Source organism: Lemur catta, chromosome 16 (assembly GCF_020740605.2).
Source record: "Lemur catta isolate mLemCat1 chromosome 16, mLemCat1.pri, whole genome shotgun sequence".
NCBI lineage: Eukaryota > Metazoa > Chordata > Mammalia > Primates > Lemuridae > Lemur > Lemur catta.
This window is the reverse complement of record NC_059143.1, coordinates 19,334,934-19,360,761: the sequence shown is the minus strand read 5'-3', so window position 1 is coordinate 19,360,761 and position 25,828 is coordinate 19,334,934. Positions and strand designations below refer to the sequence as shown.

Here is a 25,828-nt window from a genome sequence, read left to right as displayed (position 1 = left end):
ATTTATTCAGGCAACTCTCAAAACCTAGGAACTGGTTATCTATAGCTTATGGATATTCCAAACAAGTCTTGTGTTCATGCTCACACACACACAGGAAGGAGAGAAGAGAACGAAAAGGAAATGCAATGAGAAGGTGATCTATGCTTCATCCCCAGGTTTACATAGCTTCGTACCCATGGTTAAGATGAAAAGTCAGTCCATCCAACTCTGAAACTCATGTTCCTTTTCCTATATCCTGCTATTTCCTGTAGTAAGACATTGACTAAGAAAATCTTGCATTTAAGTGCAAGATCTTATGTCTTCATAGTCTCACTAATTACAACTGATAAGCAGTAATCTTTCATATATCATACTAACCCCCAAGACAGCAATAATTTTGAAATTATTTTAAAATATTGATAAAGGCATTATTTATTCTTATAAAATGCAAATTCCAAAGGCTATTCTTCTCATAAATCTAGCATTAAAATAGCTGAACATGGCAATAGTGGTGACCTAGGTTTTAGGTCTGGCTCTGCAAATCAGCTAACTCTACCACCTAGTTACCTGGTCTGCAAAGGAGGCATTGGAAGCAAGTAAATCTTAAAGGCCCTTTCTCTCTAAGTCCCTATAAAATAAACAGAATTAAAACCCTACCTCCTTCCACTTTTTCTAGTTAACTTGCAAGTCTAGAAGTACTACACATTCCCATTATCAAAAAATATTGCCAGTGTTTTTCCATTAAGATCCAGGTGAAACAAAAATGACATTCAACAATTTATGGGAGTTAGTATTATATTATCTGGTGATTATGTTATTCCTTCCCTTTTTTTAATAAGTAGCATGTGCACAGTAATTTTCCTTGTCATGATTCTATGCCTTCTTCATAGTGCATTTTGCCAAAGAAACATCGGACATAAATGAACATTCTCAGGTATCCTAGCAACAGGATGTGATTAATAATACCTCTCAGAGCAGGGCAGATAAAATGCCTGAAAGTGAACGCAAACTCAGAATTGGCTAGTGAGAAATTGGTAGTGTGGTGGGGCAAGCTTGTTAAGATTCTATGACGGATTTTATTATACAAACATGGAAGCAGGTAGAAGAGAGAATATATTTTAGAGATGGGAGACTATATCTAAACATGAAAATGCAGTATCTATATGTGTGTGTATATATATACACATACCCATATGTATATATAGTGTGCACATGTGTGTATATGTACACACATATATAATTTCCTTTTCCTTAGAATCGACATGAGATACTGAGTTACAAAATAATACAAATGCTCTCTCTCATTATTGGTGAGACATCATCAAATTGCCATTTACGTGCCTGTGGTTTTAAAAGATTAGAAACAATCTCCGTGATTAGGAGAATATTTCCATACTGAAGTAGTGAAATGTACTATAAATTGATATATATTTAATGTTTCTCCATGGAACAATATCAACAACCTAGAGCCTAAAATAGCTTTTAAAAATATCAAGACCCAGTTTACACAATAAATACTCATGAGATGTGGAATTTTAGTGTTCAATTAAATACATTTTTTCATATAAGAAAAGAAGTTTTACCCTGCAAATTCGATTTTTATGAGATTATCGTCCATTTTTATTCTTCCCAGGTGGGGTGCTGCATCCTGGTTTAAACAGGAATAAGATGCAAACCATACTTTAATGTTTTGTTTTTAAACTAGAATCTGTGATAAAATAAAGCATAACTAGGGCAGAATGTGTTCATTATTCTGAAAGCCTTTCTTTTATTTTATCACCCACTTTTCTAATATAATAGTTTTCCAGGTTGTCAGTTGTAATATACATATCTGCTAAAAGCTCTATTCTTGGTTGCACTTTCACTGAATTTTAGCAGACCTAAAATTTACTTCATGTTCTCTAGCATTTTTTTTTTTTTTGAGACAGAGTCTTACTCTGTTGCCCTGGCTAGAGTGCAGTGGCATCATCACAGCTCACAGCAACCTCAAACTCCTGGGGCTCAAGGGGTCCTCCTGCCTCAGTCTCTTGAGTAGCTGGGACTACAGGTGTGCACCACCATGCCTGGCTAATCCTTTTACTTTTTGTAGAGACAGGGGTCTCACTTTTGCTGGGGATGATCTCGAACTCCTGGCCTCAAGCAATCCTCCCGCCTTGACCTCCCAAAGTGCTAGGATTACAGGCATGAGCCAACGCACCTGGCTGTGTTCTCTGGCATTTTAGGATAAGTTGGAGCATTTGTATTCAAGGCACAGTGCTAGGCACTAGGGGACAGAAAGATTAGGACTCACCGCTTATTCTTAAGGAGGCCACAGTCCTATTAGGGAAACAAACCCACAACTAATTATGAACCGAGCATGGGAGTTAGTGCTATGGTGAAGGCATAAACAAAGGGCTACAGGATCACAAAAGAAGGGTGCTTAATTCTGCAGGGCTGGCCCAAAGGAAAAGGCTTCAGAGAGGGCATCCAGCTGAGCTCTAAAGGATGAACAGGGTTTTGACAGACAGGAACCACATGGCAGGACATTCTAGGAAGTGGAATCCACATGCATGGGGACTTGGGTGGGGGGTGTAATTCCTGGCATACTGGGTAAGTATTCTCTGCAGTGCTTGAGACGTGGCAGCAGACAGTAGGTTGTGGCCAAATCATCCAGGGTCATAAATTTTGTATTAAGGAATGTGGATTTTAATATGTAGGGCAGATTGGATTGCAAGGAGAGAAAAACCAATGAAACCAGTTAGGGGTCTATAGAGAATAGATAACCAGGAACAGATATCAAGTTTTTGAACAAGGGTGATGACAGTGAGAAAGAAGAAGATAGATCTGAAAGGCCTTATAGAGGGAGAATGTAACAGACCGAGGGACAGATTAGATGCAGAGGCTGTGTGGAAGGGAGAAGCCAGGGGTTCGTAGGTTTCATGTTTGGATGCCTACACAGACTGCACCAAGGATGAGCAATTTTGTAGGGGAATATCATGATTGAGGTTAAGGGTATGTGTTGGAGTGCAGTAGACGATACAGGTAGAGATTTTTGGGAGGTTTAAAATCTAGGTAGATTTTGGAGCTTGGGATGTAGTCTCAGAATTATCTCTTTCTATGAAGGTGAACATTGAGAGAATTGGAGATAAGATACTTCATACAGAGCAAGATAAAGAGACTAAAAAAGAAACCAGGCTGGTGGTTTCCATTTAAGTAGTGCTATCTCTATGCCCCTTGATCAATATAATATTGTTTTATTTATCTAATTTTAATTTTTTACTTTGAAGTTTAGTGTATATATAAGTATATAAATCTAAGTAGATTCCTATAACAGAACTAACATAATAAAACTTATAAATAACATTTATATAGCACTCTGTAGTTTACAAAGCCCTTTCCTATAACACAGGGGCTGAGAATTGTTTGAGGTCTTGATGGAAAAACATTCTCAGCTGTGCCTTCCAGCACCCCTTCTGAAACACTGGACCCCAATATTTCATGTGGCTTTTATCCATTTCTTGCTGACCCACCACATAAAATTATTTACTTCTCACAGCATTCCAGACAAGCAGGTTCTGATCCTCACTTTACAGATGATAAACTCAGGGAGACTGATTGATTTGCCTGCAATTAGCATTACTGTCAGCATATTATATTGAGTAAGTAATAAATTATCACAGACTTTTATAATATGTAAAATAATTTTCCCTAAATCTAGCAGCTTAATACAACAATAAACTTTTATCATCACATACTGTTTCTGTGGCGGACTCTGGAGTGGCCAACTGGATGGGTCTAGGTCTGGGTCTTTTATGAAGTTAGGGTCGAGACGTTGACCAGAGCTGCAGTCATCTGAAGGCTTGACTGGGGCTGATGGATGGGATGCTCCTATGCCTGGCAAGGTGCTACTGGCTGTTGGCAAGAGGCCTTTGTTCCTCATTGGCTATTGACAGGAGCCTAATTTCCACACTGCATGGGCCTTTTCATATAGGGCTGCTTGAATACACTCATATTATATTACCTAGTTTTCTCCAGAAGGAGTGGTCCAAAAGAAAGAAGGATGGAAGCCACAACTTTTTTAAAGCCCCACCTCAAGAGTCACACTCCATCATTTCTGCAAAATCGTACTGGTTACACAAGTCACTCTAATTCAGTGGGGAGGGGACTGTGCAAAGACAGGAATATTAGGGGAAGGGGAGAGGAGAGTCATTGGGAATACCTTGATTACCACACCATATTATTAATATTTATCTCAAATTCATTCACTTTCAACTTTTAGGATTTACGACTCATTCTAATACAAGTCAAAGACTCTCCAAAGAGAAGTTTTTCCTTAAACATTTTATAAATCAGGGCTTGAATTCCATTTTTTTAAAATTCATGAATGAGGCCTCTAGTATTTATAAGTATAAAAGCAAATAGTAAACCGTGGCTTGCCCAGTAGAAAACTTAAATGAGGAAGTACTCTGTCATACTTGGTAATGAATGAGGCCTTTAAATGGACTATTCGTGTCATTTATCTGCTTGAATCATTGAACTAAATTGCATCAAAAAAATCCTCTGGAAATCACCCAAATGATTATAGAATGTGTCATTAATCAAGGTGCCAGTTAAATGAATTTTACACCTGTGCCAACTTCGTGAGAAAAGATTGTACATTTTTCACCTTATATTTTAGGATTTTAAAAGACACGAAGGGCTGGTAGAAAAACTTGGTAAAGTTGACATGTAGCTTCTATGTGTTGCCTGACTTCTCAGTAACTACTCCAGCTGTGAAACATTGATAGACGAGAAAGTGAGGGCTGGAAGGATGGTCCTCACTGACTCATCCCAAGCCAAGGCTCTCGGGTCCACAGTGGTGTTTACACACCCCGTGGCTTAGGTGTGCAGTTTCTTACCTAAGTCCGTCAGCATGCTCACCTGTCCACAGCTCACCAGAAACCTTGAGTCTGCCTCTGCTTAAGTGTTGCCCCGTCTCACTCATTTGGAGGCTGCTAGATTTGATGAATGAGAAGCCATATCCTCAACCTCATCATCCTCATCACCCACTTGCTTTCAGGCTTTCACAGTCTCTCTCATGTCCCCTGTCGCTCTCCACTAAAACTACTCTCTCACATTCTAGCAACAATTGCGTGAACTCAGCAGCAACACAACGTGCTGTGAAAACCCCCCATATTTCTAAAACTATATTTGTAGTACACGACTCTGCACTCTGTAGCTCTCCCTGGATCTCAGCTGCTTCTGCCTTCTCATGGGCCGACATCACAAAACAACAGCGGTGGTATGGTTTTCTTGGTTATTGTCCCCAGCCCAGTCCCCTGTGCTGTCTGCCTGTGGGCTCCATTCACGCCCTCCGCTTCTGCCATCTCCTCAAGACGGACATTTCCTGCATCTGTAATTTCAACTGTGGCCTCTTGCGGCCTCCAGGTGCCGAGAGCATTTCAGATTCAGTAAATCTAGCACTGAACTCGTCTTTCCTGCCCCCATCACATGTTACTGTTTCCCCAAATTGCATCACTCTGCCCAAAGTCAACTAGGTAGCCACTCATCTAGACCTCTCCTCCTCCCATGCAGCTCCCATTTTGTAGCCCCTGGGCCCTATTATTTCTGCCTCCCCACTGTCTCTTGCATCCGCTGCTTCCCTCCTCCCCATCCTCATGGTCACGACACGGTCCATCCTTTCTTTACCTTGTGTCTACCCACTAGGACAATCCTCTTCCTACACTCTGCTGATGGTGTTCAAGTTCCTTGAATGAGCACTAAGTGTGACTCTTCTTGCTCAAATCCCCTGTCCACTTAGCCCATCCTGTTCCCTTTGCCAAGAGCCAGTCCTTTCCGTATTTCAGATTTCTCAAATCCCATTTATATCTCAAGGTCCAAATCAAATACCACCTTCTCCATAACGTCATGAGCACCCCCTCCTTTCTTCAAACAACTGCTTGATCCTCTCATATCCTTAAACATCCTGCACCTTTTGAGGCACGTCTCGTTTCATGTTATACTGTCTGTCCTTTCTATCTTCTCAAGTAGGATGTAAGAGGACGCGGTCTTATTTTATTTAGCTGTTTTCCCCATAGTGCTATATATGGGGATTTGCACTTTGTAGGTTGATTGTTAAGCAAATGATTCTTACTAACGAGATTTTAAAAACTCAACAGCATATTGAATGCATATGTATTTATTTTTGACTTGTGTAAATTGGTTTGAGAGCATTTTTCATGCCTGTCAGCTGTGCCCAATCATCTCCAGAAGCATATTTGCCAGGGCTGGAGTGGTGATTGTGTTTGGAAATCACCATAAACTGGACTTTCATCTTATTTACATCAAATTCTTATGGCCCGATGCTGCAACTTATCTGCCACTTCTCATTTCAGGGAGACTGGAGAAGAGAAGAGAACAAAGAGCAACTTCAGGTAAGATTTTGTCTACCTGGTTTTAGCTTTATTTCCTGCTTTTATTTCCACCTTTAAAACAATCTACCTGTAATGTATTATCCAAGAATTCACATCCAAAATAATAGTTTATAATCCTTGAATTGATTGATATTAAATTGATTAAAATAAATTAATATATTTAGCTTTTTCATTTTCACATCAATTAATTATGCCCTTTTCACTCTAGCTTTCCATTCAAAAGAAAATGAGATGGAATGTTGTTTAATTTTTTCATGATTATCTGTTAAAAGGTAAATATTACTACACCAATTTTAAAATACAGACATTGTAATAGTTGACAACCAGTTTGTTTCTCCAAATGTTTATGAATCTCAATTATTTTTCTTAAAACCATTTATGTAATGGATGTTTTTTCAGGGCAGTGTTAACTATTTAACTGAGAAGACTCTTTACATTTTAGAGGAATTTTAAAAATGTTTCCATTTCTAAATTCTGTATGGATCCAGAAACGAGTGATGCTTTGGCAGAGCACCATTGCACATAGGAGGGGGTAATATTTGCTAATGAATACAAGAATAAGTTTTTACATTTCCATATTTTCATTACTTGGCTTTTGGCTTAGAGTTGTGAGATATGATAAATCTTCATTTACCAAGTAAATCTTTTCATAGGGCCAATCTTCCAGCTCACAATGCCTAGAAATTACCAATCATCGTAGAGAATTCTAATTTGGCAAATATCCCCATGCCCACCACCCTTCCCAAGTCCCCACCAACCCACTCTTCCTCTGGTATGTGAGAGCTGCCACTGTGAAGGCACATCACTCCCAAACACCAGCTTCATTCAGATTCATTTTTTGTCTTATAACAAGGTATTATGTGTGTTTCCAGTCAGTGTAGTCAATAGAAGACAAAAATCTATCTTAATCTAAAAATATATAAACAGCATCAGCTTCTGTATCTTTTCTCCTTCCTAACTTTAGCATTCATCTCAGACAAATGAGCAACTGTTAACGTAATAAGAGTTATTTGCATTCTTTGTGGATCTTTTAAAGTCTGATCATGAACACACACACACACATACACACATACACAGATGTGAAGGCAAGAAAGTATCCAGTCTCCTCCCAGATGTAATTACCTCCGTTATTGTTCTTTGGGGGGAAATTATTTGTAGTTTCTGAACTGCTACTGCTGTGATGCTATAGGCACTGGCTTCTCAGTTAAAGAAGCTTTATAGTTTGGAAGAAAGCTAAATTGGCCAAATTGTTAAACCGCAGCCTCTTTAAGTTCCCACCATCTTCATGACTTCTAAAATTCTGTGTGACCAAGGTGACATCCAAGGTTAGAGACAGAGGCGGGACAAGAACTCAGGCTCCTCTCTCTGACCTTTGCAGCACCCCACCATGCTAACCTTTCTTTTCAAAACAAAGCACTGGTCACTTTAGCGCTGTGTTCAGTTACTTGCCTAATAAAACATTTTTTAACAATTGGAAAATCTTTTTAAGGCAACAGCATCTTTGGCAGGGGACATTAGTCACTAGGGTTATGAGGAAGCTCCCTTTACTAATGGAGCTGATTTGCCTCATCGGATTCCTAGCTTGTCAACGTGCCCAATATCAACAAGAGTGAAATCAAGGGTAACTAATGGCTAGAGCCCAAGTTATTGGGGAAAGTTGGGGGGCTCCTAATCATCTAGAAGGACATAAATCATACCCTCCGGAAATTTATATTTGTAAAAATAGCCTGAGTTTTCAAGATTGGAACATAATGTTTACCGTTATAGTCATAAAGTCAGTCTGTGAGGTACACGTAGTTAGATGAAGCATATGTCTAGGATACCAAAAAGAACATTTCGCTCGTCCCTGTTTTGAACTTCCTGCCTGGACTTCTTTGTCTCCTTTGTTGTTCAATTTCCTAAGATTCTGTGTCCTGCCTGCTCAATTGCTATGTACTCTATACCCTCCCTTTTACAGCTGGGTCCATCTCCCAGCTGAGGAAAAACAGTATCAGGTCCTAGACCCTTTCAATCCACCCTATCCTATTGCACAAATTGTGAGAAACCAAAGAATTCAGAAAAAAATTTACATTGTAGACAGAAATATCCCCCATTAAAACAAGCATCCACCATTACCCTCATTTTTTGGTTGGTTAAAGTTGGTTAATTCTTTGTTTAAAGAATCTTGCACTAAGATGAAAGTGACACAGAGGTAAGGTTTGGGATAAGCAGTAAGTTCCTAACAAGGAAAACTGTCCAGGACCAGAAAGTATGTGATTATGTCAGTAAAGATGTACAAGGGTGGAGCATCCCCTTAAGGAATATTGGCAGGAGATTCATGAAGACTTTGGTTAAATCATTGCTAAGGTTCTTTCTCATTTTGTGTCTATGGTTCTACTTACCATTATTACTTAATCTAAATGACTCCATTATGCGTGTATGGATCAACACAAGAAAAAAACTTAAACAGCTTACATTTCATTACATAACTGAGTAAATCATGCTCCAAAGCTTAAGCTAATTTAGTTTGGACTGAGTTTCTCAGTAGAGCATCTAGCTGATGGGGCTATGACTGTGGAATAAAATTGTCTTGTGGTCTATTTTGTGACTTCTTTTTACAGTTGGTCTACATTCTGATTGCAACCTTGGCAGTAGTTTCATATATGATGCTATTTTTCATAAGCCAAGAATAACTCACAAGAGAGTACACACAACTTGGTATCATTCATTGACATTATTGAAGAACACTTCAAAGCATATGCCCCTTGACACTAAGCTTGGAAACCCGTGTCATATTCATACAACCTGGCCAGAAATATCAAAGCTAAATTTGACTATTTGACTTGGTGAACAGTATTAAAAATATATGATGGTATGATAAATGGAAAAAATATCAGGAAGCAAGTACCTGATGTTATAAATTTTCTATTTGCCCTTGATTTTTTAATGACTCAATCTCTTCACCAGCAAAATAGGAAAAAATGATGCTATATTCAATAATTTTACATAAAAACTCTACTGTTTGAAGTACCTTTATTGTGTCAGAAGAAAGGCCACTTTGAGGTAATGGAATTCTTGATATTAGAAAGCAACACAACATAAAATACAAAGAAGAATCCTTGTAAAGAAGAGTGCTTCATAAATTATTATTCAGAAAAAGCTACATTAGAAGCCTCAGTAAGATAAACTGTGGAACCACCAGCTGCTAAATATATATTGTTTCAATTTTTCTAAGAAGAAGAACCCTTTCAAATTCAGTTAAGTATTAAGTAAAGAATAGTCCTAAATGTACCAGAGAATAGAGTAATCACTAGAGATGGAAATGAGTATTCTGAAATGAAGTTGCATACTTTTCATTTATGACATTAGAGCATCCCTAAAATTAAAGATGGTTTGTTCATTTGCATAATTTGCAAAAAGTTACCCATAAAAAAGAACAATGCTATTTTTTTCTCAACACAAAAGTGAAATTTATTATTGGAAATTTAGCAAATGCAGAACGGCTGCTTTGCCAGCTCAATCCCTTGCCTCTTGCTTTTCAACTGGGCTTGTTGTTTCTTGGAAATGTTCTACAACAATAGCACCTTCATTTTAAAACTTTTTAACACACATTGAACTTCAGTCATTCAGGATAAAAAATTAGTTAAACAGATACTGAATAAAATCTTCCATCTATGCATGAATAATATGTTCACTTTCTTGTATGTTATTTATTGAATGCAAATTTTCAAGTACATGTATATTTAGCATGATTTTTCTCTATGTCATTCTTATTTTTGTAGTGCTTTTTGCCATGTTCCTGTACACCATCAAAAAAACTTAACAATAATCATGAGAAAGACCTAATTTGTCTTAGTTTTAATTATTAGTGACCATTAAACATATGAAGTTAGCAAGTAGAAGACACTATGACAGATACATTTAAGTAAACTTTCATTCTTGAAAAGCCCATCATTTCTGGCTATCAATATTCTGTAATATTCTTCATGTTTCATTCTCACTTTGAGAATCATTATTCCGGATAGAATCAAGCTGGAAAATGCTTATCATTCTAACTTGTTCATAGCTTATAAAAGCCCTTCTCTTGACAGCATCTCGTTTGACACCAGAGATGGAATCTGAGACATTTCTAAATTGATACATTCAATTTGCTAAATGTTTTCATGATGGAGGCCTTGTGCTTCATATTGGAGATGCAAAAGGTGAATAAGATTTTGGATAAATGTTCTCGATTTATTCACTTTCCACTCAGGGAAAAAGGCATGATTATAACACAGTGTGAAGAGTGCCTTTTAGAAAATTATGTACAAGATGTCATGAGAGTTCAAGGAGGGCTTCCTGGAAGAGGTGAGATTTGAGTTGATCCTTGAAGAAAGATTTGGAGGAGTTTACCAGGTAGAAAAGCGGAACAGGATGGCTGTCTCCAGGGAGATAAAAGTGGGAAAAAGCATAGCCTATTGAGGGAAAGCCTAGTGGTTTTGTAAAACCAGAGCACAGTCATAAACAGACAAGAGGCAGGAGATGTGGCCAGAAAAGTAGGCATGAGCCAGAATCAACACAGACAAACTGTGCCATTCCATGGAGTTTGGACTTTATGCAGCAAGTGCTGAAAACTAATGAAGTACAGGAATTACAAGATCCATCTGCATTTTTTAAAAATCCTCCCAGAAGAAGTATGGAATGGAAGGGGAGTTGACTGGAGCCATATCGTTTTATTAGATAATTATCCAGGAATAAAAGATGAAGATCTGAGGTATCTCTACTAAGACAGTGACATTACAGAAGAAGCCAAGGAAATGGGATCCAGATACATTTACCAGGTCAAGTTGACTTGTCTGATTGGATATGGGCAGTAAGGGAGGATGACTCCTAGGTTTCCAGCCTGAGAAATGAGTAAGCAGTGCAACCTGCGCAGGGAACACAGAAGTGCGGTGGAGAAAATAATAAATTGAGTCATACCTGTGTTAATTATAATGGGCCATATGGGATATGGAGGCAGAATTTGTCAAGCATATCAAACAAGCAGTGGATGACACAGGCAACACAGCCTGGAACTTCCGAGAGAAAGATGTCTGGGAGGCACGTTTGCCTTTCAAGTCATCATGGGTCCCTGGCTAAGAGTTGAAGCCCTGGTTATGAATGACCCTTCCTAAAAGGAGTCAGAGGTGTGCTAAGAGATGAGACAGGATGAATCTTTGGAAAATCCCCAACATTAACAATGAACACAGTAAGGGAAACCAGAGACTGAGAGCCTAAGAAAGATCAGTCAAAGCCTCCCCGTGAGAATCAGCAGCATTCTCTGTCTCTGAATCCAAGAGAGGAAGGACAGTTAGGAGAAGGGACTGGTCATGTCCAATGCCACAAAGTGAGCAAATAAGCACTGAAAAATGCCCATTGAATTGGGGGTGGGGGGAGGTGGCCACTCATCAGCACAGAGCAATTAGTTTTGAGGGTTCTGTAAGTGTGAAAACCTGATGACAAAGGGTTGAGTGAGGGAGTACAGAACAGATGCAGAATTGTTCTTTCAAAGAGTGAGTGAAGAGAAAGAGAGCGAGGAGGAGGAACAGGAGGTGAGGAAGAGAGAACGAAGAACTTGATTATTAAGTCATTAGTTAGGGAATTGATGTTTATTGAGGGCCTGCTATTTATATTTCAGGCTCTGCACTCAGTGCCATCTCTTGGACCCTTAAATTGAACTTGTGAGGTTTCTTTATTGTCAACATTTTAAAAATTAGAAAACTGAGATGCAGAGAAGTTAAATAACTTGCCTCGGGTGCTGTCAATTAACTGGTGGGACCAGAAATGGAATCTAGGCAGGGGCTCTCGGGAGCCAGCTTGAGCTATCAGGAAGGACATCTAAAGAAAACAGATCGTGCTCCTGTCTTCCCAACTCAGCATGCAGTGAAGTCACGCAGGTAGCTTAAAGCTGGCCATGTTGGGAATACTTACACCATACGAATTGGAAGACACCACAGACCAGGGTTTGTTTGGTTTTAAGCATTGACCAGTGCACCCTGGATCTAGGTCTGTGTGACAGCAAAGCCCAGGCATTTCCCACTGGGTCAAGGTCACTTGGTTAGCGAACAGATAGCAGAGTTGAGACTTGAACCCAGGCCTGGGATCCACATGCAGCCTAACACAGGCCCCAAGGCTTTGATGAAAAAAGAAGTGAAATATTCTTTCCTCAGTCTTATGCTCAGCGGCCTAGGCTGGTATAAACCAAAGTCTCATATTTTTCTATCCTCTAGTTCTAAGCTACCAGCTTTCTGCCTTGGCCTGCCGGGCAATCCATCTCCAGTGTGTTTGCTTTTTTAAGCAGCTTTCCTGAAGAACTGGCTCTCTGTACTGTGTTAATGAATTCTATTTTTAAAAATAACCAACTTTTTTCTGGGTTTATGGTTTCAGAACAATATTTATTGTTGAGTGAAATAAAGTCTCTTAGCGGCATTTTCTCCATCCACAAAATGGAAGACTTACACTGGGGCTGTTCATTAAAAGAAGTCCTAAAGATTTTATTTTTAAACAAACTTCCTTTTCTGGCCAGTTGAATTTATGATAGAGAATGAATAACAACACAGTTGTGCCACATTATTTTGAAAATACTTTAAATTTCACTGTATAACACTGCATTTAAAAGAATGTGCTAATGCAAGCTAAACAAATCTGAAACTATAAGTGGCTAATGAAAGAAAAATTGCCACATGACACCGCACAAAGTCCAGATATGAAAACATCTCCCTGAAATTCCCTCCACATGTTTAAAGTTTAATTTGGATTGCTACTATATAGTACACTGAAAAGGATTTATTTGCTCACAGTTGAGATTTGAAACATGGTTTCTTTAGGGGACAGGGGAGAAATATTATATTTAGTTGCATCACAGTAAATTTCTCCTTAAAGAAGTGTGCCTGCTTGCATAGCTGAAAAAGAGAAACTTTTATCTGTGTTGATTCTTGCATAACATATATGTGTTCCTTGCACCCAGAAGAGGAAATGAAGAATACTTTCATAATTCATCTTTGCCAAAAATAACTTTAGGCTTTCATCTTCAATTAAATATTACGTTTAAGAAAACATCCACAAAGAATTCCCAATTAAAATGGAAAGCAACTCAAATAAAAATGGACTTGCAGGAGCTAGATGATAAATCTCATTAAGGCAGCACAGAACCAAACAGTTCTTGACAAAATTAGGCTCATGCTATTTTGAATTTATTGTGGAAGTTGCATCAAAGGACATCGTATGTGTGTTTATCTGTGTATCAGTCAATGTAATAACGACAGTAACTATACTTTTATCTGACATGACCTGGGAGTAAAGTAGTCTAGGTAAATGCATATTTTGATTAGTGAAAAGTGCCATTTACATAAACAAAGTATTACAAATGCACACAGAAATAGAATATCAGTGATCCTTAGGCTTTCTTGTGAAAGGAGTCTTCAGTCATACCTGATTTTCCCACAGGGGAATAAATGAGGTTGTATTTCTAACCAAGGAACAGATGCCTAACTTTTTTTAAAAAAGAAATGACCACAAATAGTTTAATCAACTGTAAATGATATGCTTGTATACTGCGCAACTTAAAACCTTCTCAAGTGAACCTACGTCATTTGAGCTGCACCATAGAGTAATCAATCATATAAATTGTCCTATTATTTTACTGCAAATCCCCAGATAAGAAGATCTGCAGAACAAAAGAGAAGCCTAAGGAAACATGAAACACCTGTAGTCTGGTCACCCCAGGAGTGAGGTTATGACTTGAGTGTTAGTTGAATAGACTCTGAAAGGGACCAAGCCTCAGTGGGAGAAGGAGAGAGACAGACAAGGAGAGGTACCTGTCGTGGGGACACCAGAACCAGGGGTTCTTTCAGAAGCAGTTGAGTAATCTGGTTAACTAATTCATACAGAGGGGCTAATGGACGGCCATGATGTCCCACATTATTGATTGTAGATAGTATATCTAAATTTTCTTAGCAGTGATCATCGGTATCTTGGTTTCCATTTGGACCATTTATAGGAGGGGATGATCCTGTCCATGGCCCATGGCTTTGTTTGAACCCCTGTGTGTTGTTGGAGTCCTCACAGATGTCTGCTCTTGCTTACCTCCAGTTGGTTCTGGATCTTCACTGTGGCCTAGTTAGTTATTAGTGTGACTGTAAATCTCTAATACATTTCTCACTGTACAGAAACAGTCTGTATTTCTCACCCAGATATAGTCCTTTCCTCCTCCAGAATGTCCCTGAAATGCAATTTTACCCATGCTTTCTCTGGAAACATACAGCTTTCTGTTTCCCTGATATCCACAGAGAGAAACAAAACACTATATTCAAAACCTGACTATTTAATGCACTTTCATCTTGTTTTCTTTGGCCATTTTTCTACCTAATCTGCTGGCTTTCTTACCATTTTGAAAAGTTCATCCCAGGACATATAGATAAGCAAATATGAACTACCTTAAGTTTAATATTTTTCATTAACCATTTCTTTGTATAACTAGAAATGCACTAAATCTTACTGGAGCAATATAGTTAATTTTCCCCATAAGGTTATTTTTTAATTTATTTTTTTTAAATTGTGCTAAAATACAGGTAACATAAAATCTACTATCTTAACCATGTTTAAGAGCTAAAAGTGTTCAATGGCATTAAGTACATTCACATTGTGGTGCAACCATCACCACCACCCGTTCACAGAACTCTCTTCATCTTGCAATGCTGAAACTCTGTATTCCTTAAATGATAACTCCTCATCCTTCCCCCAGCCCCTGGAAAGCACCATTCTACTTTCTGTCTCTGTAAACTTGCCTACTCTGGGCACTTTATACAAGTGGAATCATATAATATTTGTGTTTTTGTGACTGGCCAATTTCAAAAATATCCTCAAGAATCATCCATGTTGTATTTAATAATATGTGTCAGAGTTTTCTTCATTTTTAAGGCTGATTTGATTGTATGTATATGCATTTTATTTATCCATTCATCCATTAATGATGGGTTGCTTCCACTTTTTGGCTATTGTGAATACTGCTAGTATGAACACAGGTATACAAATATACCTCTTCAAGACTCTGCTTTTAATTTTTTTGGTATAATGCAGAAGTAAAATTACTTGCTGGATCATATGGTTATCCTGTAAGGTTACAACTTAGGTGGAAAGAATGTTTAAATTTATAAGACTCTCAAGATTTCATAATTATTTTTTTGTTGGCTTATTTGTTGTTGTTGTTGTTTTTAACTCCTTCTTGCTTTCTTCTAGATCAGCAATACCCAATAGAAATAAAATTCAAGCCATGTATGTAAACTTAATTTTTTGAGTAGCTGTGTTTCAAAAAGTAAAATGAAATAGGTGAAACTAATTTAACAATACATTATTTAAAACAGTATATTAAAAAATCAGCATTGCAGAATGCAATCAATATAAGAAATTAGTCAGGAGCTACTAGAAGTGATGCATATGCTGAACATGTGTACTACAATAAAAAATAGTAAATTACGTTACACAATAGTTAAAGAGAAATGTTGTGTACCAAAACAATAAAATTATGTGTAATGGGAAAACATTTTACACTGTTTTAGATTTTAAACTAAAGGTTTAATGAATTAAAATGAAAAATTCTGTTCATAAGTTGTGCCGGTCACATATCAAGATCTCAGTAGCCATGTGTGGCTAGCGGCTCCCATAGTGGAGTTTCTATTGGATGGCACAGCTCTAGGCTGTGATCTCTCTGAGGGCAGGGACTTGGGTCTTAGTTACCATCACAGCCTCATCACCTGCCACATAGTAAGTATTCGGTGTACTGACTAGTATTTGTGGAGTGATCAGCTAAGTTTATTTACAAAGTGTTTATTGAATGCTCACAGTTTTCCAGGCGCTGTCAAGGTACTGGGGCCTTGCTGAGTGAACCTATATAAGCAACATGCCTAGTCCTGGCACACCTTCTCCAAGACTGAGTAGTTGCAGGTTTTATTAGCTTGATTTCTGAGCTAGGATTTGAATGAAATGAAAAAGGTAGTGAAAACAAAGAAGTCGCTTATGTGGTTCTCTGTTTTATCCCTGGTGCCTCCCACGGGGCCTGGAAGAAGCAGATCCTTAGTAAATATTGCTTCCACAAACGAAGGAACAAATAGCTTTATTAAATCATCATGTATAAAAAATGGCCCTGTGGGTTTCCTAAAGAAAGAAATCCCTAGGAATGGTGGAAGGGGATTGCAAAGGTAGGACAAAAGAAAACCAGAGAAACGGGAACAGACGTGAGGATGGTGTGAATACTCTAAACCTGTGGTCCCCAACCCCCAAGCCATGGGTCAGTAGGAACTGGGCCACACAGCAGGAGGTGAGTGGTAGGTGAGCAAAGCTTCACCTGTATTTACAGTCACTGGTCCCCATCGCTCATGTCACTGCGTAAGCTCTGCCTCCTGTCAGATCAGCGGGGTCATTAGATTCTCACAGGAGCCCAAACCCTACTGTAGACTATATGTGCCAGGGATCTAAGTTGCTGCTCCTCATGAGAATCTAATGCCTGATGATTGAGGTGGAGCTGAGGCAGTGACGCTAGTGCTGGGGAGCGGCTGCAAATACAGCTTATCATTAGCAGAGAGGTTTCACTGCACAATAAATATAATAAGCTTGAATCATCCCGAAACCATCCCCCCATCCCCTACCACCCCAGTCCATCTAAAAATTGTCTTCTGTGAAACTGGTCCCTGGTGCTAAAAAGGTTGGGGAACACTGCACCAAACAGTGTCCCAATTACCCTGATTTAATCACTATACGTTACACTCTATATAACATGTACTCCATGAATATGTACAATTATTATGTATCAATAAAAAATTTTTTTAAAAAAAGAGATACAAAGGATTATCTCTAACCAAACTCGGGGCCACAGAACTTCCTTACCCATAAATTAAAGTACACACTTTAAATAATTCTGCATCTATATTCTGCATTCTAAATCAGTTTGGAAGAGAAGTTATTCATCCATTCATTCATTTATTGAAGAACGATTAATAGAATGTTTATTATTTACTACTATGAGTCAAGAGCAAAGCACTAAAGTTATATATGTAATGAAGAGAAATCTCAAATATATATATTTATGTATATATATTTATATATTTAAAAATTCTTTGATTATTTAGAGGAAGTGAAGGGTGGGATGGTATTTTCTGAATTTTGCCTTCAGATCCGTGATTGATGCATTTTGATTGCCCTGGAGTGAGTCTATTGGCCTGAAGAGATAACGAATATTACCTTTTCAGCAGCACTGCAACATTAAAAACAAAGAACAAAAATCACTGCGTTTCTTTGATCGTTCTTTCTTTATTACACTCCTTGTTCTGCAGTATTCTGCTATTGTTAAAAATATATATGTATGTAAATAGAAAGAAAGAATATTATCTGCCTGCAGAATTCCTCTTCTGCCTACCTATGTGCTGCTGGAAATGGGAGTCTAGGTTCAGAAATAATTTGGAAGGTTGGACTAAAAAGAAATTGCAGGATATCATTAGCATTTGTCTCACACCCTTAACACAATTCTTTGTTGCATCTCTTTTCGTTGCAGTCAAGCACATTTTTCATTAACTATTTGCTATTAATAGAGGGGTCTCTAAATTTTAGGAGATAAAGGATATTTATGTCAAGGAATGTTCGATTCCTTTTTCCATTGCAAAGTGAGCCTAACAAATGTTCATGCGCCTTCTCAGTGTTTACTGTCATCAGACCCTCTCCGCAGCAGTAACAGTAGTAGTCATTGTGTGCCGGTGGAACAGCTGTGGGTTGACTTCCTGAGAATTATAAGGGCGTTTGTAAAACATCAAGCTATAGCATTCAAAGTATCCTTTATCAACATGTTTGTAGCAGCACTGCTATAAAGTTTAAAAAATTCCTCATATTCAAAACTATATAATTCATATTTAATTCATATGTAACTGTGGTTGTTTTTATTTTAAAATATTAATTAAATGACAACGTCAAAGATCATGTCAATAATTTAGCTAAAATAATTGTTGGCCTAAAATACCTAACACATAAAGGGTTATGACTATATAATTTGTTACAATGGTTTTAATTACTGAAGATATTAGAAAGTTATCATCTTCTTTATTTATAATGCAATGCAAATGTATAGAATATTTTTAAAAGGTAAGTTTTAAACTTATTCTTAGAATTTAATTTACTTGCTTAGTGTTTATCCAGAAGACAAGAAAAAATATTTTTTCTCCTCTACATAAAGAATAGAATCAAAGGAGAGAGAGTCAATTTTCTTAACTCGATAGCAGAAGCCTTTAAATAACAACTTTCCAACACATGTGGATTAGATTTTGATTTCACATTAAAGTACGTACTAGTAATGTCCTATTTTGGGTATTCTAATTATAGTTGCAATGTTTGCATTTCGCTGAACTTCTCAGGAAGCATTTAACATACATGCTTTGCAGCAATGTTTTATTGTCTGAATAGCTTGAGAGTTGGCAGTAGTCAAAGTCTTTGAGAGATTGTAAAAATAAAATAATTAAAAACTAAATAACCTGAAAGATGGGTTTAATTATCTCTTATTTTTAAATAATGTATAATGATTAGGGGCAGAAGTAGATAATGCAAACAGATGCCTCAGATCAGCTTGCATTGTTTAACTTCTCTAAGACCATGAGTTGTGTCCAGTATAAACACAATGGGATCTAGTACAGTGTAAGTTAGGCATCCTACACTTCCTACTAGTAAATTATCAAATTTACTATTGTTACTCATGAGAAAATGTCAAAGGAAGATCTTTGTTCTGGGTGAAAAGTAAAAGATTTGCATATAATATGGCAGTTTTGATGGACCACTCAGTTCATATTGCTGATAGAAATATGAATACAAATCCTAAGAGTTGAATAATCTAGATATTTTTTAGCCATTTGATTTCAGAACTTATATAAGTCATATACTACAGGGCACAATAATCAGTGCTTGTTGATGAAGGACCTATCTAAAGAGCAGAGAACAGATGTGTTCCCTAGTACACTTAAAATCTATTGAAAGGGTAAATCCAATGTTAAGTGTTCTTACCACAGTAAGACAAAATTTAGAAAATAATAGTCAAGTTCTATCTAGCAGGAGAGATTAACTAGTTGCAGGTATAAGTACACTAAAAAGGTGAGCAAAATGTCAAAATTGATCATGGTCCAGTCCTTTGTCCCCAGGCACTTAGAGATTTAGAATATACTGGTCTCACTGAGTAGGTGGGGAGTTTTGAGACCACTTGTTTTCATCTAAAGTAGGGGAAATGTGACCTTAAGAAATGAAGCTTTTCAACTTTTCTTTAGTTTAAAAAATTTTATAGTAAAATGTTGGAAAACCAAAAAATAAAAATAAAAACCCACACAGCAGATATGCCTCTGTTTTTCCTTCTGTAGAAACCCTATAATATATTTCTAGATTATGGTCTATAACTCTAGGTTACATGGTATTCCCAGAGATACCAGCTAGATAGCGCCATCGGTTTGTTTCTTCTAGACAGTTCAGGTGAGCAGAAGAGGCAAGAGGGATTTCTTTCTTTCCTGTCCATCCTTTCTTTCCTGAAACTGGAGACAAAGAAGAGATGGAAGTCCAGTCATGTGTTCTCTTTTCACCAACTTGAATCATCGAGTGTCTGTATTCAGTCTGCATTCAGAATATCACATACACTGTTACAATGCTATAAAATATGTGTGCTTTTGAATTCAGCACATGGAAATAGATATATGATATATAACATTTTTATTTTAAATGTTTTCCAACTTTATTGAGGTATAATTGACAAATAATATTAGGTATACAACTTGATATTTTGATATATGCACACATTGTGAAATATCACCATTATCAAGCTAATTAGCATATTCATCACCTCCTGTAATTACTTTTTGCGTGTGTGTGCGTGTTGTGAGAACACTTAAGATCTACCCTGTCAGTGAATTTCAAGCATACAATGCAGTATTGTTGACGATAGTCACCATGGTGTACATTAGAGCTCCAGAACTTATTCATCTTGCATAACGATTTCTATGGGTTTGACTATTCTAGATTCTACATATAAGGGAGATCATACAGTATTTGTCTTTCTACATCTGGCTTATTTCATTGAACATAATGTCCTCGTGTCCACCTATATTGTTACAAATGGCAAGGTTAAGGCTGAATAATATTCCATTGTTTATGTGTGCATGTATGTGTGTATATATTTTATATATGTGTGTGTATATGTTATGCGTATATATATCATATATATAAACACTCATATATATAATCTCACATTTTGTTTATCCATTCATCTGTTGATAGACATTTAGGTTGTTTCCATATATTGGCTATTTGGAATAGTGCTGCAATTATATAAGGAATGCATACAACTCAATAGCAAAGAAACAAATAACCCAGTTTAAAAATGGGCAAAGAACCTGAATAGACATTTCCCAAAAGAATGCATACAAATGGCCAAGAGACATAGTAAGAGGTACTCAGCATCACTAATAATCAGGGAAATGCAAATCAAAACCATAATGAGTTATTACCTCACACTTATTAGAATGGCAATTACCTCACAGGCATTGGTGAGGATGTAGGGAAAAGGAAACCCTTGTATACTGCGGGGTGAACTGTAAATCACCACAGCCATTATGGAAAGCAGTATGGAGGTTCCTCAAAAAATTAAAAATAGAACTGCTTTATGATCCAGCAATTCCATTTCTGGTTATATGTCCAAAAGAATTGAAATAAGTATCTCAAGGAGACTTTTTAAACTCTTTAACTAGTTTTTTTCTAATATTAACCTGCTTTAGTAAGCTCATATTTTTCTATTTTCAGTTGGCCATTATCCCATTAGGAGAGATAAAATTATAATTGTACAGGGGTTTTAAAAACAAAGAAGAAAAGATAAAATTTAATTCTGGGGAGTTCTATATGGGATACCACTTTAGCTACAGTGGTAGAGGAAGACCTCTCTGAGGAAGTGGCATTTGAACTGAATCCTGAATGATGTCAGGCAATCAGCCACAAGCAAGGGCAAAGGCAAGACAAGCTTGGTGGGTTGAAGGAAGAAAGAAAGTCAGTGTGGCTGGAACATGGTGAACAAGTGTGAGTATATAGGCAGCATCTGGTGTATGTGGGCCTTGTAGACTGAGGTAAAGAGTTTGGACTTTATGACAATTGTAATGGAAAAATCACTGAAGAATTTAAAGCAAGGGAATGAAATTATTTTTCAAGCACTCTGACTTAGGAGGAATTCTAGAAAAAAAGATAGGGAGACCATTAAGAAAGCTGTTAAAGTAAACCAAGAGAAAAATGAAGTGGCCTAAATCAGGATGATTTCAGTAGAAATAATGAGATGCTATCAGATTTAGGAAGGATTTTGAAGTAGCACTGACAGCACATGCCAATAGATTGGATGTGGAAGGATAAGAGAAGAAGGAGAGAAAGGATGACTCTAGGTTTTTGATGTAAGCAAGGTGGCAAATAAAACTATTAGCTGAGATATAGCAGAACATAAGAAGACCAACTTGGGGGATGAAGAAAAAAGGAGATTTCTGGTTTGTATATCTTAAATTTGAAATGGCTGTTACCTACCAAAGCAAAGATGCTTCTTGGATATCTACTGTAATTATCTAGGTGAGAAGCAGGGAATTATCAGTGGAGATGGGAAAGCCGGGTGGATTTGAGAAATGTGTGCAGAAAGAATAAACAGGACGTGGTTACTGACAGCACATGAACAGCAGGGGAATGAATGCAGGAGGAATTCCAAGGCCCCTGATTTGAGGGCTGAGTGGTGCCTTCCCTGAGAGGCCGCACTGGAGCCGGAGCATGTTTGGAAGGGAAGGGAACTTGATATTTAGAGAAGCTCTGTTTTAGTGCTCATAGACATCCTAATGCCATGTGCTCTGAGCACATTCTTACTTGAGGCTGGAGCTCAAGTGAGAGATACAGTTTAGAAATTTAGGAGTCACTGGTGTTAACATCGTCCTCATCAAAGCCAACAAAATGAATGAGATTACCCAGAAAATGCTTGTAGCACAGAAGCAATAAGATACTTTGTTTCAGATCAAAAGAAAAAGCTTGATGTGGATCATGCTGATGAGCAAAGCGATCCCGGAAAATGCTGAGAAGGGAAGGAATGACGCAAATGCCCTTCCAGATCAGGTGCATTGTATTATCAGGCGTAGCTCCTCTTAGCCAGAGCCTGCAACGAGGTGAAATGGGACATGAGTACAAGTCTCACATCTAAAGAGCAAAACCCACAGTCACAGAGCAGGATAAGAAAGAACTCAGAAATTGAGACTTTGATCTTAAACACTCGCATATGTGAAAAGTGGGGCAAAAAAGGACGATCATTGTACTTCCAGCTGATTATCTGGGTTGGGTGATTGTCTTCCAGACAGTGAAGGACAGCAGATGACAAGCTGGAAGTGCTAGGTACAAACCTACAAATCGTGGTGACAGGGCCTGACAGTAAGAGTGCTGAGCTATTCCAAGAAACCTAGTTCTTCTGACTCCAAGATCAGCGAACATTCACTGCCCACAGATGCCTCTTTAGAATAATAGAAGGTCTGCATCTGGGAAGAATTCTGGAGATTATTTGGTGCTAATTTTTAATTTCCCAAGTGAATTGAATGAAGCCCTGAGAGGTTAACTTGTTAAAGGTCACACACCTGCTTTCTGGTAAAGTCTGCAATGATTTTGGAAGCGTTCCCGTTGTACCCTGATACTGTTTAGGGAGCTCTTTTCAAAGGAAATAAACTAATTTCACATATGCCCCCAGCATGTCACGAAGCTGTATCCACTCCCGGCGGGAGTCATGTGTAAAGGTCGGGAGTGCAGGCTCTCATCTCAAACTGCGGGGACTGGAATCCTTGCTGGGTCCCTTATGAGCTGTATGACCTTAATCTCCTTCAGTTTACTCACCTTATATGTAAAATGGAGATAATAAGAGTTTTATCTGACAGAGTTGTTATAAGGATTAAGCGAGATAATACCTGCCAAGCCCTCGGTCTAGCACGTGGTGTGTTCACAATAAATTTTAGCCATCTTTTTATTGCATTTGGAAATTACTTGAGATCGCTTCCCTCTGTTTCTGAGCATCTAGGCTGAAAATGTTGATAACAAACCCAGAGGTTTGTTGTTCTGACAGGGCGCGTGTGAATGAATGGCAACAGAAGAAAGAAAAGAAGGAAGAGAGGGAGGCAGGAAGGGAGGGAGGGAGGGAGGTTGTAACAATCTTAATTATCTGGCCCACATTCTGAAATGTGGAAATGTATTAGGTATTTTTATTATTAATATTATCCCTTTTCTCATCTGTGAAACATGCAGCCAGCAGTTTTATCTAATTACAGGAAAGATCAAGAAGGAAGGTGTCAGTGTGTTTTAAACACTGCAGATACTGTCAGGGATTTGCTGTTGTTTCTACCGCTACCCTCCATTCCTGGACCTCTCAGGCTGCACGTACTGGGTGTCTCTGTGTGCTCGTCACTACAGAGAGGACAAACAGCCTTCCCTTAAGGAGTCTGTGTGTGGTAGAGACAGTTGGCACTAAAGGATTTATAGAACAAGAGAAGCTGCAATAGGCCACGTGGTATAAAGGTTAGAAGCACGTACTCTATGGCCAGACGGCCAGGATTTGAATCCAGCACTAGCAACTTTGTGACCTGGAGACGTTATTAACCTTTCTGAGCCAGACTGTCATCTATAAAGTAGGTACAGTGATGATATGTATGCAATAAGGTTATGGAACTAATAGGTTAATATACGTGAAGGGCTGGCCTGGCATGCTGTTTGCTCCTGCCCTGTTGCCTGCATCCCAAATGAGCAACACCTACTGGAGTTCAGCAGACAACAGCTCTGAACATTAAGAGGTGAAACCATCAAGTTTAGATCTTGAAGAAGGAATAGAACTTTTTCAAACAAAAGGAGGAGAGCCATTTCCAGGTTTGGGATTAGAAATGAATGTGGCCAATCCAGGGGACTTCCAGAATTTGTACAGGAGAGTTTTGAATTAGACAAGTAAGCAGGCACCGTAGTTTAGTAAGCGCAGAATGCAAAGTTGGACTCAATCCTGTAACAGTGGGAATAACATAAAGGATTTTGAAGAGGAGATTAGCATGGGTGAAGCAATTTTTTTAAACAATTAATTTGATAAATCAATATGAGGTTGGAGATTGACATGAGGGAGACCAGTTTGGAAACAGTTGCAATAGTCTAGGCTTTGATGTGCGTAGGACCTGGCTGGAAAGCTGGAGGGTTAAAAGACTAAAAAATAAAAAAGAATGAGTATGAGATATAGAAAGAAAGGATCAAAAGGTGACTGTCTGGGAACAAGTGTGGTGGGGAGGACATGGCAGGGGCGATGTCAAAGCTACACGCCTGAATGGTAGGAAGAAGTGTCTGTATAGTAGACACATGTGCAAGCCCAGAGGGATGGGTGGTTTGGGGAAAAGGGTTACGAGTTTCCTCCAAGTCTAGCTGCACTTGATCCAACAATAGGACCCTCATGTGGAAGGTAGAATTTGGAGAGGTGGAATTGAAGTTCAGGAAAGGTCAAAGTGAAGGGTGTATATATATTTCGAACAGAATCACAGAGTCAAGAGTGAAAGAATTGAGAGAGAGTGACATTTCTGCTGAGATAGCGTGGCGAGATTAAGACAGGCTGCCCTGCCAGCCCGTGAGCCCAACATCCTTAGGGCACTGCTGCGAGCTCACAGGAGCTAACATATATGAGAGCACTTAGGGAGTGGTGTGGGTGTGGGGCGGGGGGTGGGGGGGACTAAATACAGCATAAACAGGGAAAACTTGATGACTGCATGATAATGAAGACCCGCTTTATTTTTTGTCCTCTTTCCTAGACTCGCAAAGCTGCAATGGACATTAGACATTTCGTAGATGGGAGAGGAGGGGGTTAGGGCCCAGAGAAGCCGAGTGAATGGGTTTCTCATAAAACAGCTGGAAAATCAGACCTGGGCCTCTGGCCCGCCACCCCTTTGCAGTGCTATTCTCACTCTCAAGGCTGCCTCCAGGGTAATCCCTATCTCTCAGACACTCCCCGGATATGATTCAATTTGTACTCTTTTTTATGCAAAGGATGCAGTAAAGCCCTGGCTGTACCTGCTCAGGAAGCCTGTCACAAGGACAAGCACACCAGGCAGCTGGCAGAGCACAAGAAGCCACCTCTGCCAAAACTAAATCCCAGCTTGGTGACCTTAGTGCACAGTGCCCTGAAAATGAGCACTGGACACAAACGCTGGCACTGCACCTCCCCCACATCACTCTTCTTACTTGTATTTCCTTTTCGCTAAATTAACTAACTTTGAAATCTTTAAAAAAAAAATGAAATAAGCCATCTACCCGTATTCTCTACTTTTATACTTACGTTAATTAAATAATTAATCCATGTTTTATAATCTCCTTCCAAAAAGATAGACCGCTTTATGTGAAGGAGGCTTTCAATCCCAACCACATATACAGGCGTG

The 25,828-nt window shown here is 38.4% G+C and overlaps 1 protein-coding gene across 2 annotated transcripts in view; it reads left to right on the top strand.

Moving 5' to 3' along the window:
- The window catches only part of CHST9 (carbohydrate sulfotransferase 9), a 237,415-nt gene that overhangs the window by 107,818 nt on the left and 103,769 nt on the right, over positions 1–25,828 (top strand). For both annotated transcript variants that reach the window (XM_045527202.1, XM_045527201.1), the window contains one exon: positions 6,333–6,371. In XM_045527202.1, the coding sequence (XP_045383158.1) occupies positions 6,333–6,371 (39 nt within the window). The remainder of the gene's footprint in view (positions 1–6,332; positions 6,372–25,828) is intronic.